General features: G+C 42.6%; 1 protein-coding gene across 3 annotated transcripts in view; it reads left to right on the forward strand.

The window, feature by feature from the left end:
• The window catches only part of abcc4 (ATP-binding cassette, sub-family C (CFTR/MRP), member 4), a 353,844-nt gene that overhangs the window by 303,887 nt on the left and 31,851 nt on the right, over positions 1-18,106 (forward strand). For 2 of the 3 annotated variants that reach the window (XM_052025926.1, XM_052025927.1), the window contains exons 26-28: positions 4,239-4,394; positions 17,359-17,448; positions 17,667-17,839. In XM_052025926.1, coding sequence (XP_051881886.1) covers positions 4,239-4,394; positions 17,359-17,448; positions 17,667-17,839 — 419 coding nt within the window. Of the gene's footprint in view, positions 1-3,735; positions 3,833-4,238; positions 4,395-17,358; positions 17,449-17,666; positions 17,840-18,106 lie in introns of those variants that run through there. The other variant, XM_052025928.1, reaches the window with a different exon arrangement.

The raw sequence follows: 18,106 nt of genomic DNA on the forward strand, positions 1-18,106 counted from the left end.
GAAGAGTATAGAAAATGTAAGAAAATACTAAAGGAGGAAATCAGGAAGGCAAAATGATGACATGAGGTTGCTTTGGCAGATAATATGAAGGTAAACCCAAAGGGTTTCTACAAGTATATTAAGAGTAAAAGAATAGTAAAGGACAAAATTGGTCCCCTAGAGATGGGGGAAGATCTCAAACAGTTTTTTTGCATCAGTATTTACTCAGGAAACTGGCATAGTGTATATGGAAGGAAGGGAAACAAGCAGTAGTGTCATGGAACATACAGAGATTACAGCGAATGAGGCAGGGCACAGTAGCATAGTGGTTAACACAATGCTTTACAGCGCCAGCGACCTAGGTTCAAGTCCGGCCACTGTCTGTAAGGAGTTTGTACGTTCTCCCCGTGTCTGTGTGGGTTTCCTCCGGGTGCTCCGGTTTCCTCCCACGTTCCAAAGACGTACAGGTTCGGAAGTTATGGGCATGCTATGTTGGCGCTGGAAGCGTGGCGACACTTGCAGGCTGCCCCCTAAAATCACTACGCAAAAGATGTGTTTCACTGTGTGTTTTGATGTACATGTGACTAAAGATCATATCTTATCCATCTTATCTTATCTAAACGTAGATAAATCCCCCGGGCCTGACATGCTATTTCCTCGGACCTTGAGAGAGACTAGTGTAGAAATTGCAGGGGCCATGGCAGATATATTTAAAATGTCCTTAGCCACAGGTGCAGTGCCAGAGGACTGGAGGGTAGCTCATGTTGTTCCATTGGTTTAAAAAAGGTTCTAAAAGTAAACCAGGTAATTACAGGCCAGTGAGCCCGACATCAGTAGTAGGTAAATTATTGGAAGGTGTTCTGAGAGATCAGATATACAAGCATTTGGACAACCAAGGGCTGATTAAGGATAGTCAGCATGGCTTTGTGCATGGTAGATAGTGTTTAATGAATCTTGGAGTTTTTCCAAGGAGGTTACCAAGAAAGTAGATGAAGGAAAGGCTGTGGATGTTGTCTATATGGACTTTAGTAAGGCCTTTGACAAGGTCCCACATGGGAGGTTAGTTCAGAAGGTTCAGACACCAGGTATCCTTGGAAAGGTTGTAAACGGGACTTGAAATTGGCTGTGTGGGAGAAGACAGAGTGGTAGTGGATGATTGTTTCTCAGACTGTGACTAGTGGTGTGCCTCAGGGATCTGTGCTGGGGCCATTGTTGTTTGTTGTCTATGTCAATGATCTAGATGATAATGTGGCAAATTGGATCAGCAAGTTTGCTGATGACACTAAGATTGGAGGTGTTGTGGACAGCAAGGAAGGCTTTCAAAGCTTGCAGAGGGATCTGGACCAAATGGAAAAATGGTCCAGAAAATGGCAGATGGAATTTAATGCAGACAACTGTGAGGTGTTGCATTTTGGAAGGACAAATCAAGGTAGGACATACACAGTAAATGGTAGGGCACTGAGGAGTGTGGAACAACAAAGGGATCTGGGACTTCAGATACATAATTCCCTGAAAGTGGCGTCACAGGTAGACAGGGTTGTAAAGGCGGCTTTTGGCATCCTGGCATTCATAAATCAAAGTATTGAGTATAGGAGCTGGGATGTTATGGTGAGGTTGTACAAGTCATTGGTGAGGCCAAATTTGGAGTATTGTGTGCAGTTCTGGTCACCTAACTATAGGAAGGATATCAGCAAGATTGAAAGAGTGCAGTGAAGATTTACTAGAATGTTGCCAGGTCTTCAAGAGTTGAGTTACAGGGAAAGATTGAACAGGTTAGGACTTTATTCCTTGGAGCATAGAAGAATGAGAGGAGATTTGATAGAGGTTTACAAAATTATGAGGGGTATAGACAGAGGAAATGCGAGTAGGCTCTTTCCACCTAGATTAGGAGAGATAAGTACGAGAGGACATGGCTTTAGGGTGAAGGGGGAAGATTTAGGGGGAAAGATTTAGGGGGAACTTCTTCACTTAGAGTGGTGGGAGTGTGGAACAGGCTGCCATCTGATGTGGTAAATGCAGGCTCACTCTTAAGCTTTAAGAATACATTGGATAGATACATGGATGGGAGAGATCTAGAGGGTTATGGACTGGGTGCAGGTAAATGGGACTAGCGGAATAACGTTTTGGCACAAGACTAGAAGGGCTGAATGGCCTGTTTTCTGTGCTGCAGCATTCTATGGATCAATGAAGCTACATAAAACTATGAGGCATATAGATAAGGGAGACTGCAGGAACTCTTTCCCCTTATCAGAAGTGAATAAGTGAGAGGACAGATTTAGGGTAAGGGGTAAGTGATTTGGAGAGGATCTGAGGAGGGATTCTTTTTACCCAGATTGTGGTGAGTACCTGGAATGCACTGCAAGTGGTGGAAGCAGAGTTGTTGACATCATTAACATGCGTTTAGACAAGCACTTCAATTTCCTAGGCATTGAAGGCTATGGGCCAAGTGCTGGAAGATGGGAATGTGGGTAGGTGCCCACTGGTCAGCATGGATGTGGTGGGCTGAATGGCCTGTTTCCATGCGGTGTAACCCTATGACTTTATAATTGTGATTTGGTCAGACCACACCTGATGTATTGTGTACAGTTTTGATTTCCCTATCTATGTAAGATAATACATGTATTGGCAGGGGAGTAGTGAATGTTCACCACACTAGTTCCTGGTATGGTGGATCTTACATATAAGAGATTGAATAATCTAAGCATCTATTTTCTAGAGTTTAAGAGTGAGAGGTGATCTCACTGAAACATACTAAATTCTTAGTTGGCTCAGGAGGGTAAATACAAGGAGGATTTTCCTCACTAAGGTGTCCAGAACTAGGAGTCACAGTCTCAAGGGGTAGAGCATTCAACATTCATTATTAGTCATTACAGAGACCTCCATGGCATTCTCCTGCTTAGAGTGCTGAGCTGTTGTCGAGGATGGTATCCAGACTCTCTTATACAAAACATTCAACAGTCAAAGCTAACAAATCTTTGGAATTCTTTACCTGGGAGGGCTGTGGCAGCTCAACCATTGACAGCATCCTGAACTGCAATCAATAGATTTCTGATTATTAGAGAAATCAAGGGACAGGGGGAAATGAAGGGCTGGAAGATGCTGAGATAGGAGATCTGCCAAGAGTGGCAGAACAGGCTTGATGGGCCAAATGGCAAATTCCTCTTATTTCTTATAATCTTTTACATATAGATAGAAAAATATAGGGGAAATGGATGGTGAAAGCTGATTGTTCTGAGTAAATAAAAACAATTATTTTTCAGACCAGTGAGGTTGAATCTCTTTCTGGAGATGAACTTAAAACATTGCACTATTGTTGATGTCAGATAAGGGAGTTCTGTGCCACAGAAAAGTGTGAGGGCAAATGAAAATCTGTCAAAATATCAGCAATTGAATCTACTAAAGACATTCAGAAATGGGCACAATATTACATTGGTTAAGCAGTTTTCATCTACATAGGACTTTTTAGGTTTGGGAGTTATGGGGTGAAATTTCTAGCCCCTTGTGTCCCCCTCAATTTATTTTCACATCTAACTTGCATCATAAACTAACCAGCTGATACATTTGGTCCCTTCATCTAAATTATTAATATGAATAGATGAGGCTGAGCACTGATCCCTATGGCACCCATTAGCTCATTTCCCAACCTGAAAATATCCCCTTTATCCCTACTGTCTACTTTCAGTTACTTAATTCTCTATTATCATACCCATTGTCAGTGGTTTATCTCATAATCTGGTTACCTTAAATTTACAACAGTTGCCTCCTAACATGGAGCAAGGGGAACATCAACAACCAAGACAGCAAGAGCAGCAGGTTGAAGACTAGCATCATGATGGCCAGGAAGAGGAATGAGGTGAGGTGTAGAAGATTATCAGTCCAGACCCTCAATACCAGGACCTCCATGCTGGGCTGCCCCAGCAGACTTCATTTGCATACTCAACTATTATGGAGCTGAGTGTGTATACAATAGTTTTCAGGCCCTTGTGCAATAACCCTTTATGTAGAGCCTAATTGAATTAGGATCATTAGCAGCATTTCTCAACCCATTTCTAAATATATTGGTTCTTTAGCAGTCACTGAATAGTTATCAGCCCCTTCTTAAGTAGTGCAGTGTTTTTTTTAAACCAATAAACATGACACTGAACATTTTGATAATTTTTTTTAACATCTGCTCTTTAAAATGTTTTGTTGAGAATATGTTCCTAACTTCCACTTGCATAATGTATAATGATGAATAATTGAAGTTGGGTTTGTTGCAGGTTGGGCTCGTTGGAAGGACAGGTGCTGGAAAGAGTTCCCTAATCTCAGCCTTGTTTCGTCTCGCAGAACCAGAGGGGAAAATCATCATTGATGACATTGTGACCTCAGAACTAGGTTTACATGATCTGCGAAATAGTATGTCCATCATTCCTCAGGTACAGTATGAACTGATGTAAAAGAATGTATCCAGAATCATTAGCCTAATGGGGAGCAGGTTTGATAAGGTAGATAAGATATCTTTACTAGTCACATGTACATCAAAACAGTGAAATATATCTTTTGTGTAGAGTATTCTAGGGGCAGCCTGCAAGTGTCGCCATGCTTCTGGTGCCAACATAGCATGCCCAAACCTCCTAACCTGTACATCATTGGAATGTGGGAGGAAACCAGAGCACCGAGAGGAAACCCACACAGACATGGGGAGAATGTACAAACTCCTAACAGACAGTGGCTGGAATTGAACCTGGGTCCCCAGAACTGTAATAGTGTTACACTAACCACTACACTACTGTGCCTGTCCATAGTACTGATGACACTTTTGGAGCTAAGATTTTTTTTCATATTTTAACAGTGCAAGGAATAAAATCAGCTTTTTGTCCATGTTTTCATTGCTGTTAAACATTGTTAATATGTAGTCAGAACAGTTAAAACTATCTGTAAATTTACAACTAGTAGACTTACAACTAAATTAAACTAAAAACTTTTACATCAACACATCTGAAAGTGTATTTTGCCAAATGATTATTTACAGACAAGCTGCTGGAGGAACTCAGCAGTGGCACAGCATCTGTGGCGAAGGAGGAAATGTCAATGTTTCAGATCAAAATCCTGCATCAGGACTGAGAGGGGAGATGGCCAGTTTAATGAGGAGAGAGGGAGTGGTGAGACAGGAGCCCAAGGTGATTGGTGGACTGAGGTAGGTCAAGCTAGGTAGGGAAAGGCTGAAGTTGGGAGTGAGATGCAGGTGGATGATGGATGGAGACAGAAAAAAGGGAGCAGTAGATGGACAGGGGAGAGGTTATAGGCAGGATAGAGGTGAAGGAAAGAGGAGGGAAAATACATTTCTGATTAAGGAGAAAGTCACGGCAGTGGTATGAGATGAAATTACTGAGGGATCATCCAATGAGGCTATCTGGGTGGAGATGAGAAATAAGGTGTGGTCAAATTTTTGGGATTATACTATAGGCCTCCTAATAGTCAACAGAAATTAAAGGAACAAATATGCAGGGAGATTGCAGAAGGTTGCAAGGATAATAGGGTTGTCACAGCAGAGGATTTTAAACTTTCCTAATACAGACTTGGACTGCCATAGTGCTAAGGGCTTAGGGTGGAATTTGTTACGTGCATTTAGGAAAGTTTCTTCAAGCAATAGAAAGAAAGCCCTCCTAGAGTGGGGACAAAACTTAACCTACTCTTGGGAAATAGGGCAGGACAAGTGACTGAGGTATCATTGGGACCAGCAACCATAGTTCTACAAGTTTTAAATTAGTTATGGAAAGGGACAGGTCTGATCTACAGGTTAAAATTCCAAATTGGGGCAAGGCAAATTTTGATGGTATTAGACAGGAACTTATGTAAGTTGATTGGAGTAAGTTGTTTGCTGGCAAAGTAACATCTGGCAAGAGAGGCTTTTAAAAGTGAGAAAGAGTTCAAGATCTGTATGTTCCTGTTAGAGTGAAGGGCAAAGGCTGGCAAGAATAGGGAACCCTGGATGACAAGAATATTGATGCTCTTGTCAGGAAAAAGGAGGTGGCATAGGTCAGGTACAGGCAGCTGGGATCAAGTGAATCCCTGGAGAAGGGTGGGGGGGGGGGGGGGGGGGGGGAGATGCAGGAGGATATTCAAAGGAAAACAGAAGAGCAAAGAGGGGGCTTGAGATAGCTTTGGCAGAGAAGATTACAGGAAATTCAGAGATTTTATAAATATATTAAGGGGAAAAGAGCAACTAGAGAGAGAATAGGGCCCCTCAAAAGCTAAAGTGGACATGCAGGAGATGGGTAAGGTCCTTAATGACTATTTCTCGTCAGTTTTTACTGTGGAGAAGGACAAGACAACTCAATTTGAGATAGTTAATGGAGAGGTCTTGGGCTTAGTCCACATAAAAGCTGAGGAGGTACTGGATGTCTTAAAGCATATGAAGGAAGATAAATCTCCAGGGCCTGATCAGGTATATCCAAGAACACTGTGGGAAGCTAGAGAAGAAATTGCAGGAGCCCTGGCTGAGATATATGCATCATCATTGGCCAAGGGTGAAGTGCCAGAAGACTGGGGGGTGGCTAATGTTGTGCCTTTATTTAAGAAGGGCAGCAAAGGAAAATCTAGGAATTATAGACCAGTAAGTGTAACATCTGTGATAGGAAGGTTACCAGAGAGAATTCTGAGGGATAAGGTTTTGTATTGGTCTTGGTTTATTGTCACTTGTACCAAGGTACAGTGAAAAACTTGTCTTGCATATCGTTTGTACAGATCAATTCATTACACAGTGCATTGAGGTAGTATGGGGTAAAAACAATAACAGAATACAGAGTAAAGTGTCACAGCTACAGAGGAAGTGCAGTGCAGGTAGATAATAAGGTGCAAGGTCATAACAAGGTAGATTGTGAGGTCAACAGTCCATCTCATTGTATAAGGGAGCTATTCAATAGTCTTATACCAGTGGGATGGAAGCTGTCCTTGAGCCTGGTGGTATGTGCCATCTTCTGCCTGATGGGAGAGGGGACAAGAGACAAATTCTGGGGTGGGTGGGGGTCTTTGATTATGCTGGCTGCTTCACCAAGGCAACAAGTAGAGACAGTCCATGGAGTGGAGGCTGGTTTCCGTGATGTGCTGGGCTATGTCCATGACTCTGCAGTTTCTTGCAGTCCTGGGCAGAGCAGTTACCATACCAACCCATGGTGCATCCAGATAGGATGCCTTCCATGGTATAAGTTTGAAAGTGTCAAAGGGGACATGCCAAATTTCTTTAGCCTCCTGAGGAAGTAGAGTTGCTGATGAGCTTTCTTGGCCATGGCATCTATGTGGTTGGATCAGGACAGACTTTGTTTTGCTGACATTGAGGGAAAGGTTGTTGTCATGACATCATGTCACTAAACTCTATCTCCTTCCTGTACACTGACTCATCATTTAAGATACAGCCCACTACAGTGGTATAATCTGCAAACTTGTAGATGGAGTTAGAGCAGAATCTGGCCATGCAGTCAATATACATGACTTTGGAAAGACAGGGCTTGATTAGAGATAGTCAGCATGGCTTTGTGTGCGGGAGATCATGTCTCATGATTTGGTTGAGTTTTTTGAAGAAGTAACCAAGAAGGTTGATGAGGGCAGAGTGGGAGACATGGTCCATATGGACTTCATTATTGGCATTTGATAAGGATCTGCATGGTAGGTTACTCTAAGTTAACTTGCATGGGATCCAGAGAGAACTAACTAATTGGATACACAATTAGCTTAATGGTAGGAAGTAGAGCGAAGGTTATTTTAGAGTGGAGACCCATGACTAATGGTGTTCCCCAGGGCTCAGTGCTAGGCCCATTACTATTTGTCATTTATATCAATGATTTAGATGAGAATGTACAAGGCACACTTAGTAAGTTTGCAGATGACACCAAAATATTGACATATTTGGTGTCATTGACAGTGAATATGGTTATCAGAACTTAAAGGGATCTTGATCAGCTGAGTAAGTGAGGTGAGGAATGGTAAATGGAGTTTAATTCAAATACATGCGAGATGTTGCATTATGGGAAGGCAAGTCAGGGTAGGACTTTCCACAGTCAACAGTAGGGCCCTGGGGAGTGTTCTGGAAGAGGAATTGAGTACAACAAGTACATGGTCTCCTGAAAATGGCATCACAGGTAGACAAGATGGTGAAGGCAGCTTTTGGTACACTGGCCTTCATCAGTCAGGGTGTTGAGTATAAAAGTTGGCATGTTATGTTATAGTTGTACAAGACATTGGTGAGGCTGCATTTGGAATATTGTGTTCAGTTTTAGTTGCACTGCTATAAAAAAGATGCCTTTAAGCTGGAAAGAGTGCAGAGGATATTTATTAGGATGTTGCTGGGACCTGAGGGACCGAGTTTGAGCAGGTTGGGACTTTTTTCATTGGAGCATAGGAGAATGAGGGGTGATCTTATAGAGCAGTATAAAATCATGAGGTGCATCGATAGGATCAAAGCAGTCTTTCAGGGCTGGGGAGAAAGAAGAACTAGAGGCATAGGTTTAAGGTGAGGGGAGAAATTTAATAGGAATGAGGGGCAATGTTTTCACCCAGAGGGTGGTCAGTATATGGAATAAGTTGCCAGAGAGTGGTTGAGGCAGGTACATTAACAACATTTAAAAGGTACTGGACAAGTGAGTGAATAGGAAATGATTAGAGGGATAAGGGTTAAATGTGGGCAAATGGGTCTAGCTTAGATGAGAATCTTGGTCAACATGGACCAGTTGGGCTGAAGGGCCCATTTCTGTGCGACTATGGAGGTAGATGGGGAGAAGAGGGGAGGGTCAAGGTGCAGAGCTGCTGAAGGGTGATTAGCAGGAACACAGTCTACCAGTGCTGGACACTGATAAGTACCATAGAACACTACAGCACAGAAAACAGGCCATTTGGCCCTTCTAGTCTGTGTCAAAATGTTATTCCACTAGTCCCATTTACCTGCACCCAGTCCATAACCCTCCAGACCTCTCCCATCCATGTAGCCACCCAATTTATTCTTAAAACTCAAGAGTGAGCCCTCATTTACTACATCAGATGGTAGCCCATTCCACACTCCCACCACTCTGAGTGAAGAAGTTCCCCCCTAAAGCTCCCCCTAAACCTTTCCCCTTTCACCCTAAAGCAATGTACTCTCGTACTTATCTCTCCCAATCTAGGTGGAAAGAGCCTACTCACATTTCCTGTCTATACCCCTCAATTTTGTAAACCATCAAATCTCCCCTCATTCTTCTACACTTCAAGGAATAAAGTCCTAACCTGTTCAATCTTTCCCTGTAACTCAACTCCTGAAGACCTGGAAACATTCTAGTAAATCTTCTCTGCACTCTTTCAATCTTACTGATATCCTTCCTATAGTTAGGTGACCAGAACTGCACACAGTACTCCAAATTTGGCCTCACCAATGTCTTATACAACCTCACCATAACATCAACTCCTATACTCAATACTTTGACTTATGAATGCCAGGATGCCAAAAGCCTTTTTTACAACCCTGTCTACCTGTGACACCACTTTCAGGGAATTATGTATCTGAACTCCCAGATCCCTTTGTTGTTCCACACTCCTCAGTGCCCTACCATTTACTGTGTATGTCCTACCTTGATTTCTCCTTCCAAAATACAACACCTCACTTATCTGCATTAAATTCCATCTGCCATTTTCTGGCCCACTTTTCCATTTGGTCCAGATCCCTCTGCAAGCTTTGAAAGCCTTCCTGGCTGTCCACTACACCTCCAATCTTAGTGTCATCAGTAAACTTGCTGATCCAATTTGCCACATCATCATCTAGATCGTTGATATAGACAACAAACAACAATGGCCCCAGCACAGATCCCTGAGGCACACCACTAGTCACAGGCCTCCAGTCTGAGAAACAATCATCCACTATCACTGTCTTCTCCCACACAGCCAATTTCAGATCCAGTTTACAGCCTTCCCATAGATACCTAGTGTCTGAACCTTCTGAACTAACCTCCCATGTGGGACCTTTTCAAAGGCCTTACTAAAGTCCATGTAGACAACACTACAGCCTTTCCTTCATTTACTTTCTTGGTAACTTCCTCGAAAAACTCCACAAGATTCATTAAACATAATCTACCACACACAAAGCCATGCTGACTATCCTTAATCAGTCCTTGGTTGTCCAAATGCTTGTATATCTGATCTCTCAGAACACCTTCCAATAACTTACCCACTACTGATGTCAGGCTCACTGGCCTGTAATTACCTGGTTTACTTTTAGAGCCTTTTTTAAACAACAGAACAACATGAGCTACCCTCCAGTCCTCCAGCACTGCACCCGTGGCTAAGGACATTAAATACATCTGCCATGGCCCCTGCAATTTCTACACTAGTCTCTCTCAAGGTCTGAGGAAATACCTTCAGGCCTGGGGGATTTATCTCCCTTTATTTGCTGTAAGGCAGCAAGCACCTCCTCCTTAATCTCTACATACTCCATGACACTACTGCTTGTTTCCCTTCCTTCCATATACACTATGCCAGTTTCCTGAGTAAATACTGATGCAAAACAAAAACTGAGATCTCCCCCATCTCCTGAGGCTCCACACAGACAACCACTGATCTTCTAGGGGACCAATTTTGTCACTTACTATCCTTTTACTCTTAATATACTTGTAGAAACCCTTCGGCTTTACCTTCACATTATCTGCCATAGCAACCTCATATCATCTTTTTGCCTTCCTGATTTCCTTTTAGTATTTTCTTACTTTTTCTATACTCTTCAAGTACCTCATTTGTTCCTAGTTGCCTATACCTGCTATACACCTCTTTCTTAACCAGATCACCAATATCCCTTGAAAACCAAGGTTCCCTATGCTTGCTAACTTTGCCTTTAATCCTGGCAGGAACATGCAAACTGTACTCTCAATTTCACCTTTGAAGGCCTTCCACTTACTGAGCACATCCTTGCCAACAAACAACTTATCCCAATCCACTCTTCCTAGATCCTTTCTCATTTCCACAAAATTAGCCTTTCTCCAATTTAGAACCCCAACTCAAGGACCAGACCTGTCCTTATCTACAATTAACTTGAAACTAATGACACTATGGTCACTGGACCCAAAATGCCAAAAGTCACCTGACCTGTCTGGTTCCCTAATAGGAGATCAAGTATTGCATTCTCTCTCATTGGTACCTCTATATATTGATTTAGAAAACTTTCCTGAACACATTTGACAAATTCCAAGCCATCCAGCCCTTTCACAGTGTGGGAGTCCCAGTCAATATGTGGAAAGTTAAAATTCCCTACTACTACAACTTTGTTTCTTACATCGGTCTGCTATCTCACAACAGATTTGTTCCTCCAATTCTGACTGTTGGGTAGTCTATGATACAGGAAGTCCCCAGGTTACTAATGCCCAACTTATGAACACCCATACTAATGAACCAACCTCTGTAAAGCCTATTTAAAAATGAGTTACACACAATGGTTCGTACTAACAAAAGGGCAGACTTTGCACAATGCTCAAAACACTGTTTTAAGCATTATTATATTTATGATGTTTTAAGTAAAATATATACTATATACTAAGACAAACATTTGACTAATTGACACTAATTGTGAACTGTACATAACTGTTCCAACTTACATACAAATTCGACTTAAGAACAGACTCAAAAATGGAACTTGTTCGTAATCTGGGGACTTCCTGTACAACACTATTAGTGTGGCCACACCTTTTCCTGTTCCTCAGCTCCATCCATATGGCCACTGTAGACAAGCCCTCCAGGCCGTCCTGTCTACACACAGCTGTGATATTTTCCCCAACTAGTAATGCCACTCCTCCCCCTTTCATCCCTCCCCCTCTATCACATCTGAAACAAGAACCCCAGAACATTAAGCTGCCAGTCCTGCCCCTCCTGCATTCAAGTCTCACTAATAGCAATAATGTCACAATCCCACATGCCAATCCACACCCTAAGCTCATCTGCCTTACCTACAATACTTCTTGCATTGAAACAGATACACCTGTATCACATACAAACCTTTGATTTCTGTCCATACATGCAGTCCTCACATGACCTTTTTCCTCCTCCACCTCACTATCTGCTCTAACACTCTGGTTCCCCTCCCCCTGCAAATCTAGTTTAAACCCCCAGAGCAGCACTAGCAAACCTACCCACAAGGGTGTTAGTCCCCCTCCAGTTCAGGTGCAAACCATCCCATCAGAACAGGTCCCACCTTCCCTGGAACAAAGCCCAGTTGTCCAGAAACAGGAAGCCCTCCCTCCTGCACTATTTCCTTAGCCACATATTTAGCTGCATGATCCTCCTATTTATAGCTTCACTAGCTCATAGCACAGGTAGCAATCCTGAGATTGCAACCTTGGAGGTCCTGTCCTTGAACTTTGCACCTAATTCTCTAAACATGGACCACAACATCTGGCTGCTCACCCTCCCTCCTGAGAATATCAAGAACTCAATCCAAGATATTGCAGACCCTGGTACCAGGAAAGCAACAGACCATCCAAGATTCTCAATCTCTCCCACAGAACCTCCTATCTGTCCCCCTATCAAATCCCCTATCACTACTACTCTCTTTTCCCTCCTTCCTTTCTGAGCTGAGGGTTCCATCTCAGTGGGAGAGACACAACCACTGCAACTTCCTGGTAGGTTATCCCCACCAGCAGTATCCAAAACAGTATACTTATTGTTGATGGGAACAGCCACAGGGGTGCTCTGCTCTTTCTGTCTATACCCCTTCCCTTTCCTGACAGTCACCCAGCTACCTGCCTCCTGATTTTTTTTTAAAGGGGTATCTATCTCCCTGAGACTCCTGTCTATTTCTGCCTCACAAATGATCCGGAGTTCACCCAGCTCCAGTTCCCTAATGCAGTTTGTCAGGAGCTACAGCTGGACACACCTTTTATAGGCATCATCCTCAGGGACAAGTGTGCTGTCCCTGACTTCCCACATACAGAGCACACAACTGCCACCTTCATTACCTACTCCTAAGTTAATTAAATTAAAGGAACTTACCAGTATTACCTCTCTGAGAGTAAGCTCATCCTCAGCCGACCAAATCCTCAGAGCTCCACTCCTACCCTGAGCCACTCACACACTGACTGCTCCCCACTAGCCACTCCTCTTCAGTTACCCCTCCTTATATTTGTCCCTGCCAATTACCTCAAGTACACATTCCCTCTGAGCAACCACTCAACACTCTGTTTAACCCTTCAGTTGCCCTCCACTTATTAAGCTTTTTAAATACACTCATCGTACCTGAAGGGGAACTGCTGCTCCAATGGCTCCCGGGCTGCTTCTGTAAAGGAAAAGCCCGCAAAACACACAAGCTTTTTAAATACGCTCACTGTACCTGAAAGGGAACTGCTGCTCCAACGGCTCCCGGCCTGCTAAGGGAATTGATAATGGGAATCAAAAGGGGAGAGGTGAACCACATCCAAATTGCGGATATATATTTTCATGATTTACATGCTTTACATATTTACATACATGATTTACATAAGAATAAGTTCACAGTAGCACAAAAATTAGTGGTGGTGTTGATTATGAGGAGGGTACTGTGAGGCTCAGGACAATATTAATGAGTTAGTAAGAGCAATGGCAGATAGAATTTAATGCTGATAGATGAGGAGATGCATTTTGGAAGGACTAATAAGGCTAGGACATAAATAATGAATGGTAAGGCCCTATGGAGTACTTTGGAACAGAGGGACCTTGGGGTACAAGTTCAAAAATCCCCAAAGATAGCAGTACAGGAAACTGAGAGTTATGGTTTACTTGTTATCCTTTATAAGAGAGGATTTGATTGCAGGATTAAGGAAGTCGTATTGCAATCTGTGTGGCCTTTGTGAGACTTCAGCTGAAGTATTGTGTATCGTTTTGTCATGGAGAAAGTGCAGTAAGATGCACTGTCTAGTGACTGATTCCACGGATGGGGTTGGTGGGGAGAGGGGGAAGGTTTTGCCATCTGCGGAGAGATTGAGCAGGCAACGACTGTATTCTCTAGAGTTTAGAAGAACGAGTCAGGTGATCTCATCAAAAAGGCTTGACAGTTTAGATGCAGGGAGTATTTTTCCACTGACTGAGGAGTCCAGGTCCAGGGGCCCAGTGTGACAATAGGGACTGAGATATAGAAAAATTTCTTCACTCAGAGGAGGGTGAATCCTTCAAATTCTCTAACCTGGAGGCCCACAGAGGCTCAGTCATTGAGCTCATTCAAAACAGAGGTTGAGAGATTTTGGGATATTAAGGGAATGAATGAATGTGGTGGTAGTTCTGAAAAATCACACTGAGTTAGAAAATCAGCCATGTTCTTGATGAATGACAGAGCAGGCTCAAAGGGATGCCCCTAATTCTTAATAACTTCTTCTGTTCCTTGTGTGTGGTGATGTCCCTCTCTGAATGTGGAGAGTATGTTGGAGGAGTGTCTGTCTGTCTGTCTCTGAATGTGGGACGTTTCTGGCTGCCTTTGTGTGTGGAGGGGTTGCCGAGGTCAGTTGTTGGCAAAATAAATGTGAAGCAGATGGAAGTGGTGGAGTTCTTACCAAGTTGAGATACTTGGAATTGTAACATATTATACAAAATGGAAGGAAAAGTAGGCCTGCTCAGCCATTCAGTAAGACCATGGCTGATCTGAGTGCATCTTCATTGTCTGCTTGATCCCCATAACCTTTGATTCCTTGAAAGTTTAAAGAGTTTTCTATTTCATTTCTTGGCTGAGCTTAGAGAATTGCAAATATTCACAGTCCTATTGAGAAAAGAAAAATTTCCTTATCTCAATTGTATATTGATGAGGGCAATGTAGTTGATGAAATCTACATGGTATCTCACAAGGTCCCACATGGAATGCTGGTCCAAAAGGTTAGAACATAAGGGATCCAAGGTAAATTGGCAAACTGGATCAGAAATTAGCTTGGTAATAGGAGACAAAGGGTGATGGAGAGGATTGCTTTTGTGATTGTAAGCCTGTGACCAGTGGTGTGCCACAGGGATTCATGCTAGGACCCTTGCTGTTTATTATATAGTTAACAAGTTAGACGTAATGTAGGAGGTATGTAAGTCTGCAGATGACAGGAAAATTGGTGATGTTGCTGATAGTGAGTTGGGTAGTCTCAGACTACCCTGATCAGCTGGTAGATACAATAGCAATGGAATGTAATCTTGATAAGTATGAAGTAGTGCATGTTGATGGTTCAAATAAAGGTGGTTTATGCCATGAATGACAGGACCCTTGAGAATATTGAGGAACAAAAAGACCTTGGATTAGAAGTCCAAAGATCCCAGAAGGCGACAGCACAGGTAAGATGGTGAAAAAGGCATATGGGAACTTGGCTTTCATTGGCTAGGACATAGAAAATAAATACAGGGAGATCTTGGCTCAGTTTTTTCAAAATGTTGGTTAGGGCACAGCTGAAACATCGTGTGCAGTTCTGCTCGCTAAACTATAGAAATGATGCGAGTGCAAAGACAGTGTGCAGAGGAGACTTACCGTGATGCTGCCTGGGATGGAACATTTCAGTTATGAGGAGAGACTGGATGGACTGGATTTATTTTCTTTGAAGTGGGGGAGGCTGAGGGGAGACCTGAGAAAGGTATACAAAATTATGAAGGGCATACATAGGGTGGGTAATGAGAATTTTTTCTCCATAATGAAGACATTTAAAATCAGAGGGCATAGGTTTAAGGTGAGGAGTAAGAGGTTAGAGGGGATCTGAGGAAGTGTTTTTGTTGCCTACCTGAACTTGTCCCATATGCCTGCATTTGGCCCATATCCCTCCAAACCTTTCATATAACTGTCCAAATGCCATTTAAATATCATAATTGTACCTGCCTCTACCACTTCCTCTGGCAGTTCATTCCATATACTCAACACCCTCTGAGTGAAAAAGTTGCCCCTCAGGTCCACTTCAAATCTTTCCCCTCTCACTTTAAATGTGTGACCTCTAGTTTTGAACTCCACTACCCTGGGGAAAATACTTTGGCTATTCACCTTATCTTTGCCCCTCATGATTTTATAAACCTCTCTTAGTTCACCCCTCAGCCTCCTATGCTCCAGGGAAACAAAGTCCTAGCCAATCCAGCCTCTCCCTATAACCCAAGCCCTCCGGGCCCAATAATATCCTAATAATTCCTTTTTGCACCCTCACCAGTTTAGTGACATCCTTCCTTTAAGCGGGGTAACCAGAACTGTACACAGTACTCCAAATGTGTCCTTACGAACATCTTGTGCAGCTGTAATATGATGAACCAACTCCTGAGCTCAATATTCTGACCGATGAAGACAAGCGTGCCAAACATCCTCTTCACGACCCTGTATACCTGTGTCACCACTTTCAAGGAACTATGTACCTGCACCCCCAGGTCTCTCTGTTCTACAACAGTCCCCAGAGCCCTACCATTTATTGTGTAAGTCCTACCCTGGTTTCTCTTCCTAAAATGCAACACCTTGCAATTATCAAAATTAAACTCCACCTGCCATTCCTCGGCCCAGTGGCCCATTGTAATCTTAGAGAGCCTTCTTCACTGTCCACTATACCACCAAGTTTAACGTTATCTGCAAACTTATTCACCATGCCACCTGCATTCTCATCCAAACCATTAATGTAAACGATGAACAGTGAACCCAGCACTGATTCCTGCAGCACACAGCTGGTCATAGACCTCCAGTCTGAAAAACAACCCTCCATACCAACTCTGTGTCTTCTACCATCAAGCCAAGCCAAACAGGTGCTCTGGTTTCCTCCCACATCCGAAGTACATGAAGTATGTGATACAGGTTAATTGGCTGCTATGTATTACCCCTAGTGGTAGAATCTGGGAGGGGTTTATGGGAATGTTGGACAAAAATAAAATGTGGAATTAATGTAGGGTAGTGTAAATAGATGGTTGACAGTCAGCACAAATTCAGTGGGCTGAAGGGCCTGCTTGCATGCTGTATGTCTCTTTGACACTATATTCCAATAATCCAAGACCATGCATTGAATCTGGGGACTGGGATATTATAGCCTTAACAAAAACATGGCTGACAGAAGGGCAGCACTGGAAGCTCAGTGTTCCAGGATACAGATGCTTCACATGTGACAGAGGTACAGGTAAGCAAGGAGGGGGTGTTGCCATTTTGATAAGGGAGGACGTAATGGCAGTACTTAGAGACGACATTCTTGAGGGATCATCCGGTGAGGCCATATGATTAGAACTTAGAAACAAGGGGAAAGTCACTCTAGGGGGGCTGTATTATAGACCCCCCAATAGTCAGCTGGAACTTGAGGAACAGGTGTGCAGAGAAAATTATCTTCTATTCCTTTACCCTTTTGTATTGTCTGCTTTGTCCAAGAATTATAAACAGAGTGTGAACATTTTATGTATCTATTAGTAATTTTTAGAAGAAAATACAGAAATGTAAACTTTTTTTGTTATTAGGACCCTGTTTTATTTACTGGTACTATGAGGAAGAACCTGGATCCCTTTGATGAACATGCTGATGAAGCACTGTGGAATGCATTGGAAGAGGTAGGAGCTTTAATGGAAAACCAGAAATTGCTTGTGGCCCTCATGACTAATCTAACTTTTTAAAAACACCCACTTCTCTAGTACCGAAGACTTTGAATGACCAGATGTGAAACAATGTTTTTCAAGATTAGACAACTATGTAAAGAGTGAAAGTATCTTCGCTAAATCAGTGTAAAATGTAAATTCTGTAATAGTTCTCTGCATGATTCGCTTCGTAGGTGCAGCTAAAGGAAGTAGTTGAAGAATTGCCAAATAAATTGATGACAGAACTAGCTGAAGCTGGTTCCAATTTCAGCGTTGGACAAAGACAACTAGTGTGTCTCGCCCGAGCAGTGCTTAGAGAAAGTAAAATACTTATCATTGACGAAGCAACAGCAAATGTGGATCCACGGTAATGATGTGTTCTTTTGATACAATAATTTGCTGTAAGTGAGCAAACATTGATATTGTAACATCACTGAAATGGCTGCTGTGACACCTTGTATCATCAATATTTTCAAACTATACTTTTTGTAATGAATTAATTAACTTCTTTGATCATCAGCAACTAAAAGCATTGGCAGGAATTTAAAAGTACATGAATTGTCATTCAAATTGGATAATGCCATCTAGATTTTATTTTAGAAATGACAGACATGGAAATAGGCCCTTCAGTTCA

Source organism: Pristis pectinata, chromosome 11 (assembly GCF_009764475.1).
Source record: "Pristis pectinata isolate sPriPec2 chromosome 11, sPriPec2.1.pri, whole genome shotgun sequence".
Classification (NCBI taxonomy): domain Eukaryota; kingdom Metazoa; phylum Chordata; class Chondrichthyes; order Rhinopristiformes; family Pristidae; genus Pristis; species Pristis pectinata.